General features: G+C 34.8%; 1 protein-coding gene across 2 annotated transcripts in view; it reads left to right on the forward strand.

The window, feature by feature from the left end:
• Window positions 1-18,263, forward strand: part of LOC127951405 (receptor-type tyrosine-protein phosphatase mu) — a 142,864-nt gene that overhangs the window by 47,421 nt on the left and 77,180 nt on the right. For both annotated transcript variants that reach the window (XM_052549280.1, XM_052549279.1), the window contains exons 3-7: window positions 2,896-3,170; window positions 6,636-6,714; window positions 8,489-8,604; window positions 12,412-12,586; window positions 16,410-16,703. In XM_052549280.1, coding sequence (XP_052405240.1) covers window positions 2,896-3,170; window positions 6,636-6,714; window positions 8,489-8,604; window positions 12,412-12,586; window positions 16,410-16,703 — 939 coding nt within the window. The remainder of the gene's footprint in view (window positions 1-2,895; window positions 3,171-6,635; window positions 6,715-8,488; window positions 8,605-12,411; window positions 12,587-16,409; window positions 16,704-18,263) is intronic.

Here is an 18,263-nt window from a genome sequence, read left to right on the forward strand (position 1 = left end):
CATTCATATTTATTGAAATTATTTATAAAACAACTTTTTACATTAAAATGTTTTTATTTGGACATGCACCATTAATTGACTAAATAAAATATATTTATTTATTTAACTAAATATTTATAAAAAATGTGATTTACATAAAATAATTATTTGCTAAATATTTATTTATAGCTATTCACAGTAATATTGCTATTTTCGTTTCAGCATCACACATCTAGTTTCAGATGTGTACTGTACTATGGTAACACTAAGGTGTTTTAAAGTATAATATCATATTTAATTGAATCATGGCTGTTCTCGTTAAAGGTCTGCGTGGTTATTTCAGGCTGCTCTGTGTTCAGATGTAGAGATCTGTGAGCACACGTCTCTGATAATAATAATGCCCGGCGTGTCCGAGCTGTGTTTAATTAGCTCAGCCGTTAGTGTGACGAGCGGCCGCTATCCCAGCATGCTCTAGTGAAGCCTCTGTGCAGGTAATGCTTTCACCTTCAGACCTGTTTCACACTGAAGATCGTCTCGCTGCAGACAAGCTCACATTAAACTAGGCTTTCATTCAGCACATGAAGCGTGTTTATTAAATCATTATACTATATTTATTAAATTATTATAAATTACAAACCATCATTTATTTATTTATTACACCACATAAACCTTTGTTAATGTTAGGTAACAAAAATATTTAAATATTACATTTCTTGTTGACAGTGCATTAAATAAAATTATTATTTTTTTTTTCCTTTAATGTGTAATTATTTTAATACAAATATTAATTTAAATGCAAAATCGTTTTAATTTTTGTAATTAAAAAACATTAGTAAATGCAAAAAATTTACATCAACTAGAAAAGTTGTTTATTATTAATTCATATATTTATTAATGTATTTAACTAACAAATAAAATCTCATTGTAAAGTGTTGCCAAAATGTGTTTGAGTTTTACAATAAAATACATCACTAAAAATGTATTAATTGACTAAACTAAGTTAATCTTAGTTAATTTTAAAGTAAACTAATGTAATTTTAGAAACATTTATTCTTACGGTATATGGTAAGGTTAATAAACTAAAACTAAAAATGCACAACAACACTTTAAAAATACTAATTAAAAATTACAGTAGTATATCAAAGATAACAAAATAACATGTAACAAGGGTTAATTAATGAGAAACACATTGCTCACAGTTGATGTCAAGTAACGCATGTTAACGAATGAGACTGGGGTCATGTGATGTGTGGTCGTTAGGGTCATTAGTGCAGTGGCTCTCGTCCAATCAGAAGCTGGCCTTCACTAATTGGGCCGAATGCATTATTGTGAAGATGTGGATCTCTACAAACACACTGATTACAGACCACGGACAGGAAGAGCTCGTTAGGCTGAACTGAGACTCTACCCTGATTAACACAGCCTCCTTCAGAACTAATTCAACATCGTATCAGAGAGAGTAAATATATAAAGTGCTCTTGATTCATATTTAATAACGCTGTTCAGAAGCAGCTGAACGTTTGATGATGTGTGACGTTTCTATATTACTCTATATTTACTCTATTTAATCTAAAGGAATAGATCAGCTAACAGTTTATCTTCATCAGGTTTGTAGAAATGTAGCAATGTCTCATCAATGGATGCTCTGCAGTGAATGGGTGCCGTCAGAATGAGAGTCTGATAAAAACATCCCAATAATCCACAGCACTCCAGTCCATCAGTGAACATCTGGAGAAGACAAAACCTGAAACACATCCAGCATTAAGATGATTTTAACTCAAACACATAGAGTCTATAATCCAGAATAACACTTCCTCCAGTGTGTGTGTGTGTGTGTGTGTGTGTGCGTGTGTGAGAGTGTGTGTGTGTGTGTGTGTGTGTGTGTGTGTGTGTTGAATCTGGCAGCAGTCTGATTGAAACAGATATAGATTAATTAGCAATGCTAATTAAGATGAATTAAGCTGCTCCCTAATGAAGTGGCTCCTCTTCAATCAATTACCGTCACTGCGCTGATCTGAACATGTTGATAAACACATGAATGTATTCCGTATGTCTGATCAACACAGCCGTGTGTGACGGTGAGACTCATCACGGATCTGAACACGCAATAATCCTGTCCTGACCCGTGTTCGTACGACACAAACCAGTTATCTGCTGCTTTTGACTGAAAAAGACTCTAATTGTTTTGTTTTTCTGATTAACATTTCTGATTTTATTTTTGTTTAACTACTACTGCTATTATTCTTATTATTTGTAATTTGTAAAATATAATATTTATTATTATTATTATTATTATTATTATTATATTTTGTAATTTCTAAAATAGTCTTTAACTTATTTTCAGCTAGTTCCCAAAGCAAAATTAATATTTATATTTTATTTAACTTTTAGTAAATATATTAAAATAGCTGAAACTAGAACTATATATAAACATATTTTTACAAAGCACAAAAACACAATTACTGAAGATTTTTACTAAAATTAAAGTGAAAACCGAAAGCATAAAATTAAGGAAATAAGAAATATTATAATAAAATTATTAAATATACCATGTTAAATATTATTGTTGTTGTTGTTATTTAAATAAAAATATACAAAATAAGAAATATTAAAATGTTAACCTTTTTGCTGTAAAATGAAAAATAAATGTTTATTAATAATGAAATATTTATTTAAAATAACATCAACAAAAGGTTTTACTGAAAATTTAAGTTTCTACATTATATTTAGTAGAAGCAGCTTATCGTAGAAATGTACAGTAAAAAAACTGATGAAACCGTTCTGGAGAGTTTTACAACTTAAGTGTGTCAGAACACAACTCAAATATGTTTCATTCACAGTAACTCACTCGACTGATGATCAAACCGTCCAGAAGAGCACAGAAGGACTGGTTTATTAGTGGTTTGTGTTCCACAGGTTCTGCGTTCATGATGGTGAACTCGACGGCTCGGTTCTCGGGACAGAAGGCTCTGCTCTTCACGCCGCAGCTGAAGGAGAACGACACACACTGCGTCATCTTCCAGTATTACCTGGCGGGACGAGAGGGAGGACGGCCGGGACATCTGAACGTCTACATCAAGGAGAACAACAGCCCGATGGGTTTACCCGTGTGGAACACGTCTGGACCCGCTGGACGAAGCTGGACTCAGGTGGAGCTCGCCATCAGCACTTACTGGCCCAACTTCTACCAGGTGAGGTTCAGGAATCAGATACTTGTTGTAAAGTTAAAGAGGTGTGTAATATTCCTGTTTGAGCGTAAACAATATCTGCAAAGTTACGATGCTGAACGTTCAACGCAAACAGAGATATTGTCTTTGAAAGTTCTGGCAGTTTAATGCCTACAAAAGTTTCTCGTAAGGACTACAACAAGCTACTTCCTGGGTTGGTGACATCACAAACCCTGAAATTTACATAAACCACGCCCCCGGAACATGCAGCACAAACCGCTCTTAATCGAGATCAGTTTTTATGTAGAAGATTTTCAAATAGTTGGACAAATATTGTCATACTTCAGTCTAAGTTTAAAAAATTGAACCTTATGGTTTCACAAATATGTTTGATATTTAAATGTTTGACTTTTTTTAACACATTGGAATTGAAATCGATAAAAATAAATAATATAGGCTATAAATAATATTTTTTTATTCTGATTAAAAATAAAAAAATAAATAATAATAATAATATAAAGCCACAATTGGGTTGCACAATTTGTTCAAAATGTTGCGTTTAAATAATAATAATAATAATAAAAATAATAATAATAAAAGTAATTATATTATTATTATTATTATTATAAATGCATAAAAAATATTAATTAATTATAAGAAAATAAGACTGTTGAAAAACCTTGTAATATTCTGCTGTTAAATTAAATCAGGAAAATAAGAAAAAGTAAAATATGATCAATGTGATAATTGCATTTGACCGGACAATAGTAAAATTACAAGACTAATATGGCTATGACTTATTTTCTTCATATTTATATTAATGTTATTAATCCTTCTACACAAACATCCTTAAGGACTGCACTATTTGGTAAAAACTATTATTATTATTATTTCTGATAATATAATATAATATAATTTGGCAATAGTTTTTAAAGTACAACAGTAAAATTACTGTACTACTATCTGGCTGTTTTAATTAATTTGTCAGTTTTAATTCACTAATCATGCCCTTCCCTTTGCAACAGTGTGTGTGTGTGTGTGTGTGTGTGTGTGTTCAGATGGGTATTGGTCACATGTAATGTTCTGTCTCTCTGTCACCTGACCCTCAATTTCAGGTGAATATAATGAAAATCTGTCCTTCCGTTAGAGCGAGAGAGAATCACATTTTCTGCTCCTGTAGAGCTTCATTTTCACATGTGCTGAAAAGAGACGGCTGTGATTTCACACATGCTGGTCATTAGTGAGCGTCTCTCATGGGTGCTGAAGGAGACCCGTGTTAATTGGTGGAACGAGCCCCGGTGACCCGGCGCAGGGGAAGCGTGTATGGGTAAATTACTCCATTAGAGCGGCGCTGAGGAGCGGGCGAGCGAGGTGATGACCAGACCCGGCCTGATTAGGAGAAACAGCTCAGAACCTGCCGTACGTCATCATGACATCTCCAGGAGTTAGAGAAGAATCAAGAACCAGATCAATGATTCTGTCGCGTTCTGGAACATTATTCAAGCTTTACTGAACTTTTGATTACTTTAAATTAATTAAAATTGATGATAATGACTCTTTGTTTCATAAGTGATGGATATTTCTAATATTTTTATCAAAATATATTTTATTAAATACTGTATTTTTTTTTTGTATTTTTTATATAACTTAATTAATTCATACATATATATTTGTAAAAATATATTTTACCTTCCATATATTTCAATATGAATTTAGTCTAAATGTAGGCTGCTGTAAGATTGGAAAATTAATTTTTACCCCCTTAAATACATTTTAAAACTACTCTAAATATAAGATTATATTCAATTCAAGTTTATTTGTATAGCACTTTTTACGATTCATTGCAAAGCAATTTTACAGAAAATTAAGTTTCTGCAATATTTAGAATAGCTTATGAATGGTGACTCAGTTTATGTGCATATGGCAGAAATGTACGGAAAAATCAATTAAAGACATAATCAAACCAGGATAATTTTTTTTCTCTCTCTCTCTCTTTTCTGCCAAAATTCCAAATAAAAACATCTTAACAGGAGGAATAAATGTGCTAACGCATCAGAAGTCCATGCATCCCTGATCTGACCTGAGTTCTTCATTCACACACATGTAACCCTCAGAAAAACACAGTGAGTGTGTAGTGAGTACCGCGGTAAACTAAGACTGTCCTTCTGTGGTTTTAACCTCAGCAGCCTAAAATAAGTTCCTTCCATTCCAGCACATTTGTCAGGAAGACTAACCCACACACATTCCGGCTTCGGGAGCGGTTGAACACGCACATATCTGACATTTGGTCGCACATTCTTAATTTCTATTCTTAGAGATGTCTCCATCCCATATGCATGTAGGAATGATCTCAAATGTTGCTCGATTAGTTGGACTGGATGATGTTTGAAAAGATTCCACATGCATCGCTCTGTGTGATAAGAATAGAGCGAATGTGTATCTAATTAGCAATGTCAGGATAATTATAGGTCGCTTTAAATGCACCGTATCGTAAGTGATCATCAAAATGAAACCACCTGGTGCTTTGGGGCGTTATTTTGTAATTACAGGCTTGGTTTGATGTTGTTCTCGCTAGAAAGATGCGGTTGCTAATTGGAGCGATCGGGTCAGCGATCAAAACTTTTAATTGATTGTGACAGGCGTTTCGTTTTTATGCGTTCTGCGTTTGTCCAGTTCAGACGTCCTTGTGAGCATCTTTGACTCTCTACAGGTTAGCTCAGATTTAAGTGCAACCAGACACATCTTCAGTCCTGAGATGCTGATTATAATTCCTGTGCAATGTCATTAGCACCATGAGAAGTGCATGACAATTAATGCAAAGTTTTTGGCTACAGCAGCTGATCTCAACTATATTTCACTGTGTGTTTAATTTGATATGCATCATCATGTCATATCTGCGGTTAAAGTCTGGTGTGGGTGAGTGTCTCTGCGTCAAGGAACGCCTGTCCAATCACACACCGAACATGCATCATCATAGAAACCTTAGCAAAGAGCATGCATCCCAGAATCCTTCACTCGGCGCTCTTTAGCCCTGACCCCAGAGTCCTGCTGTCGAGTTGAATTGTTTGGCTGTATAAACGGAGGGAAGCGAGCAGATTTAGCACATGCTGCCACAGCACCTCACTGATAGAGCCGTGATTTACCGAGTCTATAAACACCAGCGTCTGACAGACAGCCGATTCACCGTGAGCACCCTTGGAGCCCGCAGATCTGCTCCAATAACTAAAGCCAAAGTCTACATGTCTATCTAAATGTGGCATAATTGTACACTATTATTGTCATAATTAGTATTCATCACAACTGTAATTGAAATAACATCAATGCATAATAAATAAATTAATAGTTAAAATATAAACATTGTCATATTGCATGAAATAACTGATAAAGTTAAATGGGCCTCGTCTCGAACCCTGTGGGACTCCTCTGTGTGGCGTTTGGAGAGCGTGTCCATTTATCACTGTGCTTATGAGCTTTCTCTTTCCTCCGCAGATCGTCTTTGAAGCGGTGACCTCGGGGCAGCGCGGCTTGCTGGCCATCAAGAACGTGGTCCTCAAGGGCCATCAGTGCAGTAAGACCCGACTCTGTCGTAAAAACACCCTCATCGCACGCTCCTTGGCCTTTTCCTGCCACCCTCCAAATATCAATATCGTCTGTCTTTCTCCAGGCATTGAAGTCGAGCCATAAAAAAAGAGTAATAAAGAAAACAAAAGACTGAAAAGAGGAGGGAAGAAGGCGATAAAGCTTTCATGTAGTGCTGGAGTGATATGAGAGTATAAAAGAGACGCCGTTAGCAGATGAATGGAGGAGGATGGAAAGGGTCAAGTGGGATTCTGCTGTCTACTTAGACAACACACTCACAGCTTTTGTTTTAACTGTTACGGAACCTGGGAACTTGATTTTAATAGATTAGTCAGTGTTCGATTGGATTCTCATATGTATATATAATCATCATATTATTCTGATTTCTGAAGATCATGTGACACTGAAGACTGGAGGAATGATGCTGAAAATACAGCGGAGCATCACAGAAATACATTACACTTTAACACAGATTCACACAGAAAACAGATGTTTGAAATTGGAATATTTCACAATTTTTTACAGTATTTTAAATGAAATAAATGTAGATGTTGCGAGCAGAACACACTTCTTTCAGAAACATAATAATATAAAAAAATCTGTATTATTCCAAACTCATGCATATACATACAAATAATTAATTAGTGTTATGCTTTTCGTTATTGAAATAAATATGATTTGTCTGCTGAAAATACAACTTTGCATCACAGGAATAAAATATGTAATGCATAAAATAGTTATTTTAAATTATATACTGACCTGTGGCTCAGTGGTAGAGCATTGCTTTAGCAGGGCAAAAGGTTGTGGGGTCGATTCCCAGGAAGCACATGTTAGGTAAAAAATGTTAACCTGAATGTGCTGTAAGCAGCTTTGGATAAAAGTGTCTGCTAAATGCATAAATTATATATTATATAAAGCAAATGTATCTTTCTTTTTGAACAATAATTAAACATGATTTCTGCAGTGCAAACAGAAATAACACAGTAAATGCCTCCGCTATTTGAAAACACTGACTGATATTTAATGTGTATTTTAGAATATACAGTAAATGTATTACCCAGAATGCTAGTGTTTCTTTCTGAACATACTGATGAACTTGCTAATCAGCTTCTTTAGCCATCAGAAAGGGACGAGTAAAGAAATATGGCTGTTGAAATATTGAAGAGTGCGAGGAAGAATGGAGATTGAACTGATTGAATTAGCAGTGTTTTTGTGGATCAATTCAAGGTCACAGTGTCCTGCGAGAGGACCCAGTCAAATATTAGACATCATAACCTGATTTAAATCAGCTTTCATCTCACAGATGCGTTTGGTTTTAAATGCATATTGACCCAGATATGAGTGTGCTTTGTTGTAGAGACTAATGAGAACACGCCGGCCTCCGCTCGCTCTTAAATCAATAGAGTTAAGGTTAGAGTTTTAGGGGAATATTATTAGCCGAGCGCAGATTAAATGAGAGCCAATAATGATTTTTGTGTAACGCTCGCTCGTCGAGAGGCTGATATTGATATCAGTAATAAAACATTTTGAATTGCTCACACAGTCGAAGAGGTTGTGGTTAAAGTTGCATTGAACTTTAATAAATGAATCGGAGTGTGTGTTGGATTTACAATAACATTAGTATAGAGCTATAAATGATTGAGAAGAGCAGCTCGGATCGTCTGAAGAGTTTGGGACAGTTTGAGAGCACATGAGAGATTATTATGGTTATTAATTGATTGAGATGTTTGCGTGTGGTTTAACGCTCGTCTCTGTTTCTCCAGTGAACACGCCACACTTTCTCCATATCAAAGGTGTTGAGGTGAACGCTGGACAGACGGCGACGTTCCTCTGCACCGTCAACGGAGAATGGAGAGACAGCTTCAACCTCTGGCTGCAGGTCAGACACACAACGATCTGAGCACTTCTGCTCCCTCAGATTATCAAATAGTTGCATCTCAGACAAATATTGTCCTCCGAACAAACCACACATCAATGAGAGATGATTTATTCAGCTTCCAGATGATGCATAAATCACGGTCTACTCTTAGGACTCTTATGTTTTGTGGTCCAGGGTTACATTTGCATAATATAATATTAAAATATAAATAAATGTATTTTTACGTTTTATTTTGTTAACATCCAGTAAACTAATAATATTACACACTCTCAGCAGTTCTAGTTTTACGCAGTGTATCAGTAGTTAGTTAGTGTGATTTTCTAAGAAAGGTCTGTGAAAATATCGAACAATATTTAATTTGAATATGAAAGAATTTTCCATATTGGATTTTTACTTACTTTTTAAATTATGCATTATTTGTTCGTGTTACAGGCTTAAAATGGATTGTGTATAATGTCTTGGAAAATTACTAGCACCTTTTCTATTTTTAATTTAAAGTGTACTAACTGATTAACAATCGCAGGTACAAGCTACTAACAAAGTGTATCATAAATGTTCAAAATGTATCAAAGTGATACAGTAAATGTTTGCCTTTTTACTGTCTGAGTTACTTATCAAAACCTGCTAAAAGTTGCGAAATAAATGTAAAAAAATTCAAAATTTGTTGCTAGGTGCTTTTCAAAGAAAAAGATACTTGCGCAAGTCTGAAAAATTGCTTAATTTAGCATCAAAATTGCTAAGTTTGTGAAACTGACTTACTGCGTTAGTAACGATATTATCAATATCACGATAACAACATCTCGATATTATCGTAGTCATGAAACGATACTTCTGTCGTGGACTTCATAACGCAATAATATCGTACGGTGAGGTTTTGATACGGTTGGTCCCTAGTTAGTAACGATGACCTCATCATCAGCAGACTGCAGCACGTGTGTGTTAAAGAGGAATGAAGAAACAGCAGCTCGTCTCCTGATTTCTGAAGGAATCGGCTCTGAGCGTCCCGCAGCCGAGCGCCTCATTAAACCCAGAGGCTCGTTTAGAGCCTCATCTGTCCGCTGGGATGCGTGACGGTTCGGCATCATTACAGTTTACTGAGTTTAATGAAGCTGCGTAGAGTTTGTCTTTCTTCTCAGCTGTTTAAATCTCTCGCAGAACACTCGCAAACATCAGAGCAAGCAAAACTGAGTTCTTCACCCATCCTTATTAATATTTTTGTTTTCTAAACCTCCTCTTAAAACAAAATACATTTACTTAAGCAAAATCTTTTTTTTTTTAATTTGTCCATTTTTACTTGTGAAATATGTATCGGATAATATTTTGTGAGGCGTATGTGTAAAACAAAGAAAAAAACAAATAAATAGTTGAAAAATAAAACAATTATTCTCTTACAGTAAGTTTTTAATGTTTTAAGGAGCTTTACATTTTAGGTAAATTATATTTTAACTCAAGGGTGTGAAGATATAGTACTGTAAAACTAATTATGAATTAATAAAATATTAATAGAGTTTTTTTGTTTGATATACAATGTAAGTATAAATAACAAATGTAAAAAATCTAAAATAAAAAGACATGCTTTTGCAGTCTTTTGCATGACTTATTTTTCTTCTTGTTCCTTAATTTGTAAAATTTATGAATGATGTTTTTGTTTTTCAAATTCTACATCTTTTTTGGTTTTTTGGTTTTAATGCAATTATAGTATATATGAAAATATAGTGAAAAAGTCTAGCCGTAAATGTGTAAATAATAATATTTAATATTATACAGCTGTAAAAATTGTTTGATATAGACAGTAAATAAAACAACATTTACTGGAGTATATATAAAAAAATCTATATATATAATAAAAAAAAAAAAAAAAAAAAAAAAATAATATATATATATATATATATATATATATATATATATATATATATATATATATATATATATATATTATGAATACATAAAATTAAATAAAAAATTTGCTTATCACTCAATGTCTTTCCATTAAATTTATTTCCATAATTGTGAAATGTGAAGTGAAAACTGTTTCAAAACATATGTAAAATGATTTTATGTCACACTGATCAGGACTATAGAGCGTGTGTGACATGTTTATAATCAGAGCGAGTGAGAACAGAATAGTTCAGTTTAGCTGAGGCTCCTGTGAGGAGTGTGAGAGATGTTTAAGGAGTTTGTTAGTGTTCTCTCAGCTCGGCAGTTTGTCACTTAAACAAACACGTCCTCATTAACAGAGGAACGAGATCCAGACATTAAGAGCAGAGTCCCTGATGACAGTAATGAAGAAATATCACTGACGAACAAATGGCCTCCATCTGCCTGATGAACCTCCTGACAGCTGGAGGAACCGGTGTGTGTGTGTGAGTGTGTGTGTGTGTGTGTGAGAGTGCGTGAGTGTGTGTGTGTGTGAGAGTGCGTGAGTGTGTGTGTGTGTGTGTGTGTGTGTGTGTGTGTGTGTGTGTGTGTGTGTGTGTGAGTGTGAGTGTGTGTGTGTGTGTGTGTGTGTGTGCGTGCGTGCGTGTGTGTGCGTGCGTGAGAGTGCGTGAGTGTGTGTGTGTGTGTGTGTGTGTGCGTGCGTGTGTGTGTGTGTGTGAGTGCGTGAGTGTGTGTGTGTGTGTGTGTGTGTGTGTGTGTGTGTGTGTGTGTGAGTGTGAGTGTGTGTGTGTGTGTGTGTGTGTGCGTGCGTGCGTGTGTGTGCGTGCGTGAGAGTGCGTGAGTGTGAGTGTGTGTGTGTGTGTGTGTGTGTGTGCGTGCGTGTGTGTGCGTGCGTGTGTGTGTGAGTGAGAGTGTGTGTGTGTGTGTGTGTGTGTGTGTGAGTGAGCCTCAAGGGTGTAGTAGAATTCAGTAGAGATGATATGACATGTCACTACCAATATCCAACAACTGCTAAACTGCTACTGTGACTTAGAAAATTGATTCATTAGCAAATACCAGTTCAAAAGAGCCCTTCATTTATAAAAAAAAATTTGACATCACTTGAGTGGTGAAACTGAGCTTATCGAAACGTTGATTGAGTTAAACCATTGCGTTGCAAAATGATTAATTCTTTCAAAGCACTCAAATCAGATCACGAATCTTTGAATTCAGATCAGAACATCCGAGAAATTGAATGATCCATAATCCGTGCTCCGACGTCCCTGTCTGAAATAATGGTTCGTGAATCATGATCCTGACTGGGAAATCACCAAACTTGGATCGCAATCAAGTATCGGGAATCATTTGATTCAGATCGGAACTGTGAACCGCACTCCCAAGTCCTGATCTGAAATCATCAATCCATTAACGCAGTTCAGTTATAAAAACAAAACAAAGAAAACAGAAAGAAATAATACACACATACAAATCCTTAAAAAAAAAATGAACATTGGTTTTATTACAGTAAATGCATAGTAACCATGTTGTTGTTTTTTCGTCTTAAGACACGCAGGATGAATATAGAGATGCAGTTTTGACTTCTTTAGGATGAACAGAACTTTGGATAGTTTCCATGTACTCGTCTAGATCAACTCTGAATAACGAAAAGAGAGGTTTAGAGCCAGATTCCTGTTTCTGAGTGTGAAATATAGCTGGCAGGAAACACAGATTCATTAAGTTATATTTTCCTCTATTCTCTTTTGAGAAGTCAAACAATCCGAAGAAAAAACATCTTTAAAACAGAAAGAAAAGTCACGTAAAATTAGATCAGATCAGCCTGCACATTTGGTGTGTGTGAATGTGTGTGTGTGTTTATGTTGTGTGAATATATATTTTATGTGCCCTTTCTAAATAAATCTCCGCTCTTATGCTCTTATCTCTGGTCTGCAGGGAATCGGCGGTCGTGAAGCTCCTATGAAAGCGACCAAACCGTGGAATAACCAGCGTTTTATCGGCATGTTTGATGTGGTGAACACGACGAAACAGGATTCTGGCCGTTACAGATGCATTGTCCACTCGAACAGAGGTGTGGGAGTGTCCAACTACGGAGAGCTGACCATCAAACGTGAGTCCTCACACACACACACACACACACACACACAGTGTAGGGGGTAACAATACAAGTAACATGAGTTCCGTAATCAGATTCATTTTTTCAAGGAATTAGTAAAGTAACGCATTACTTTTTAATTTAGAAGGAAACATCTGAGTTACTTTTTCAAATAATTAACTCCAGTTACTTTGTTTCTCATGTATTGAGTGACAGCTCTGGTGTTGCCATGGTGACCGAATCGGGAGTAAATACAGAGCGTTGTGAACATGATCTTACTGTAGTTCTATCATCTCACCTTCACAAAAACACATTCAGTGTTCCTCAAAATCTATAAAAACAGTCAAATGCAAACTCAGAATATGATACAAACCTGCGATAATGTTAAATACGATAAATATAATTTATGTATTTAATCCCATTTTATTAACCAGTGTCTTTGCTGCTTACCTTCAATGATCCAATTCAACCGTACTAATACATTTCTCTGTAAAAATCTGAAGTTTTATCTAATCCCCAGGCAACTTAACCTGCGGGGTTCCTCAGGGTTCTATCTTAGCTCCTGCACTCTTCTGCTCTGTATGTGTGTAAGAGAGAGAGAGAGAGAGAGAGAGAGAGAGTGTGTGTGTGTGTGTGTGTGTGTGTGTGTGTGTGTGTGTGTGTGTGTGTGTGTGTGTGTGCGTGTGTGTGTGTGCGTGTGTGTGTGTGTGTGTGTGTGTGCGTGTGTGTGTGCGTGTGTGTGTGTGAAGGATGGATGGATGGAGCTGAAGCTGATGCTCCGAGGAGATTGTTGTGTGTTTTATGTCTCGGTGGGTGTTTTATGGTACGAGTCGTCCTTGACCGTATCCATGTTTTCACACTCAGCCCTTCAAGAGTTATTTGATATTAATTTATGGTGCTGCTGCATTTGAATCCTCGCGTGTTCTCTTCTCTCCGGCGCACTAATGGCCTTCAATATTTCTTCAGCTCTTTCTGTGTCTCCCGCTCAATTGAATTCATGTTCCTGTAGTTTTTTTTACATCATAGCTTTATATGATTGATTGTTTTTATCCCGCCTGCCCGGACAGATAGCTGTCAATCACGATCAGAGGCTCCGCCCTCAGGCTGGGCAACACGCCTTTTATTTGATGTTTAATGCACTTCAAATAAATGATGCTCCTCTTGTTGTTGTACAAAAATCTAAACATCAAACAGTACAGCATTGATTCACAAGTTAGATTATAGAGCTATAAAACACTATATATATATATATATATATATATATATATATATATATATATATATATATATATATATATATATATATATATATATATATATATATATATATATATATATATATATAATATAACATTTTATAATTATAAAAATTTTGCTAAATAAGACCTGGGGCAACATTATTGTCAAAAAATATAGACTACGTTGACTTAACACAATCCCTACCCCTAAACCTAAAATGATGGCTGATTAACAAGGCTGTATCCTGATTGTAAGCCTAAAACAGATATTTCCTGAAAAGTTATATCTCAATTCTGATTGGTTGATTGGAATGTTGTTCCCGGATCAACAAGAATGTTGTACTTGGTGAAATCACACTCACCAATGTTTCATAGTATATTCTGAACTCTTCCTATATATATATATATTTATGTATGTATGTGTGTGTGTGTGTGTGTGTGTGTGTGAGAGAGAGAGAGAGAGAGATTGTGTGTCTGTGTGTGTGTGTTTGAGCGTTTGAGAATGTGTGTCTGTGTGTGTGTGTCAGGCAGGTGTGTTACTGAAACAGGTCACAGCTGTCCTCTGTCCTAAAATCATCACACACATGTGCGTGTGCTCAAATAAACACATTATAAATATAAACCTCAGAGGACCTCAGATGATGTCAACCCTGAAACAACACACAGAACTACCAGATTCTGCCACAAGTGTGATTGCATCATATGATAATTGCTGTTAATAGTGTTCATCATCGTCTGTTTGATTATGTCTTTAATTGATTTACTGTACATATGCACATAAACTGATGGTCATCACTCATAAACTATTACTAAATAGATTGTAGAAACTTGATTTCTGTCTTGAAAAGCGCTATACAACTTGAATTGAATATAATCTTATATTATATTTTTCACATTTGTATACTTTTATAACTTTAGTTTTTTAGTGAATAAAAAATTGGGCGCTTTATTTATTATTTATAAATGCTTTATATTTGTATTGTACTATATCTTATCATTCTGTTTTATTACTATAAACGTATATATTTTAAATGTATATTCCAGAAAATATATTATATTAAATATTAATGTATTAGATATTAAAACTGGTGACCATTGATTATTACAAACTATTACAAACGTTTTTTTTAAATATACTTTTCATACTTAAATATAGCTTAGTAGTATATATTAAGCATTTTTGCTTTTTATACTATAACTTTTAATCTTTTCAAGTAGAATATATATTTTTTATTTATACCATACCTTTTTAAAAACATTATATTGTACTTATATTTTTGAATTTTTTTTGCCTTTTTATATACTTTTCATGCTATAACTAATAATAATATATTTTATAGTATTTTTATACTTTTTATATTTAATGCATTTAATTATAATTAATGACACGTGTGAAGCATACAGGTCATATTTCACAAAAAAATAAATAAATAAGAAAATGTATTTTAAATATAAAAAAATGAATGCTGTGTTAATAGCACTAGACTTTCTTGCGTTCTAATGTTGTTTTCGTGTGGCTTCAGCACAGTCTGGTTAATAAATCGGTCTGTTCTTCACATTCGGTGTGACTATGCCTTGTGTAATAATCGTTCAGACATGCGTCCCTGCATTCGTGAGGTCAGAGGTCGATATGTTTCTGAAAGGACAGTCAAAGACGAGTGAGCGAAGCAGAAGTGAAGAGCAGGTTCTGTGTTCTTCTGTCCCGCTGTGACTGTGGCGTCAGGATTACGCGGTTCGTTTGAGCTGGTGCTTAATTGGCAGCTGGGTCGTGGAGGATTATGGGTATTTCTGAGGTGACTGAGGGACGTCCATCTGCAGTCGCAGACACACATGAACATGAACAACTCACTCATCTGTCACACAGGATCTCTGATTCACCCTCGACTGAAGACTTCTGTAACAATAGCATTCCTTTTGTGTTGCTGATTGTTAGTTTTCATTCATTTGGAAAGAATGTGAGAAAAAACATGCGTTTGACAGACACTTTTATTCAAAGTTGCTTACATTGCATTCATGATGTACACATCAATAGTTTATAGATGCATGCAAAGGAGAAGTGTTATTTTGTTTACTTTATGTATTATAAAACACTACAAAATTAAACAATATAAAGAAAAGTACACAACTATATATATTCTTATCTTATTATTTAATTTTCTAGGGTTTATAATACTTAAAGTATACAAAATAACACTTTTGTTTTTATTTTTTATTTTTTAACTTTTACTTTTTAACTTTTATTTTATAATGTTTTTTAATAGTTCTTTTTATCATTACATTTTTGTATACTTTTACCTTACTAAGGTTTTATACTCTTAGACAAATTTTGCAATTTGTCTAAGAGTATAAAACCTTAGTAAAGTACAAGTATACAATTTTTTCTGGCCCCGTTGGCAGATATTTGTTCTTTTTTTCTTTTCTTTTTTTTTTCTTTTAGCATAAACTCACTTCCTATTAATGCAGGTTACAGAAAACAGTATTAATATCTTAAAGCAATAGCAGTGTGTCAGTGTCTCATTAATAGATGCTCTGCAGTGAATGGGTGCCGTCAGAATGAATTCTGATTTTATTCACGTTAAATGTTCTGTGTGTTCTCCCAGAGCCGCCGGTTCCCATCGCTCCTCCTCAGCTCATGGCGGTCGGGGCCACGTATCTCTGGATCCAGCTCAATGCGAACTCCATCAACGGAGACGGACCCATCATCAACCGCGAGGTGGAGTACCGCACCGTCTCTGGCACCATGTACGACCTGCAGCCCGTCGATAAAACCTCGCACAAGATCGGCCATCTGGACCCTGACACGGAGTACGAGATCAGCGTTCTGCTCACACGGCCCCTGGAGGGAGGAACCGGGGCCCCAGGGCCACCGCTGAGAGCCCGCACCAAATGTGCAGGTAAATGTTTTAGAATTTAACTGCAAGTAACTGTTTGCCATCCGGACATTTTTTTTTTTTTTTAAAGAAGAGATACATTTGTATTCTCATGGGGCTTAAATGAGATATAAAGTTAAATATCATCTGCACGAAGTGATAGCATATACCTTGAAAAGTACTTCTCAATTGCCCCAGAGGCAACAATACAAAGAAAAAGCAACGGACCCAAAACAGAACCCTGGGGAACCCCACAGACGAGAGATGCTGTTAATGAGCCATGATTTAGAAATTTAGAAATCTCATAAACTTTTATCATTTTTCATACAGTCCACTTTATATACTGTATATGCTTTTAATACTATATACTTTAAAAATATTTTTATAACTATTTGAACGTGCATGTATATATGTATATATATATATATATATATATATATATATATATATATATAATATTACACTAAAATGTTAATGTTTTATGGTATATTTTAGATTCTTTATACTTCTTTTTTTATTATTTCTTTATTTAATATTTTTTTCTGCATCCTTGCTGGTGTAGCTCAGAATGGTGATCTTTCCATCTGCACTTAAAGGCCGTTGGTGAAGTTGAGTGTGTTTGAGTTCAGTAGAGATGAGCTGTGGCCCGCAGCAGCGTACTGTGCTACCTGACACGAGTGTGTGTGTGTGTGTGTGAGGCTTGAGGAACTGGAGGCTGTTTCTAGGTTCTGACCTCCTGCTGAAGGTCTCACTGTTGTTCATTTCTGCAGAGCTGATGGCGATGGATGAGTCTGAGTCTCCAGCCTTTACAGCAGGCTTGCAGGAGTGTGTGTGTGTGTCAGTACTGCATGTGTGATGTGCAGTTTAACTTTTACATTTACTCTGTTTAGTTCAGCTGAAGCTTCATGAACTATGAGGGACTCAAAAAATGAATTAGTTTAACTACACTTCCCACACATAAACCATAAAACATAAGTATAAAAAAAGAAACAGTTCACAAACCGCATTTTTATTATTTTATAATGTTTCCTAAGGTGCACTCAAAATATTAGTAGGATTTCTACATCAAAAAACATCGGAATTTAGGAATAAAAAGCCACTAACCCTACCTTGATTTTAGCTCTCTGATTTGAACACTGTTTAAAGGGACGTGTCTCCTTTAAGACTTCAAATGAAAACACCCACTGCTCTGATTGGCTAACATCTCTGGATATGAAATAAGCAAATATTTTTAAATCTTATGTTATCTTGTGTTTTTACTGTTACACCTGCCAAGATTAATATTAATTAAATCACAACAATATTAAAATGACTACAACATATATTACTAAAAACACTTATTAAATACTCTATAGTATTAAAAAAATAAACAATATAACATTAAAATTATATGTTAGCTAAAATTAAAATGCAAACATATAATCTAATAAATAACAAGTAATTTAAAATATTAATAAAAACTGCATTATTATCTCAGTGTTAAAATAAAACAAAGTACTACAAAAATATATGCAGAAATAATATTTTTGTATAATATAAAAAAAAAATTATATGGGTGTTAAATATATTATGCAATTTTTATTT

Source organism: Carassius gibelio, chromosome B2, assembly GCF_023724105.1.
Source record: "Carassius gibelio isolate Cgi1373 ecotype wild population from Czech Republic chromosome B2, carGib1.2-hapl.c, whole genome shotgun sequence".
In the NCBI taxonomy this organism is placed as follows: Eukaryota; Metazoa; Chordata; class Actinopteri; order Cypriniformes; family Cyprinidae; genus Carassius; species Carassius gibelio.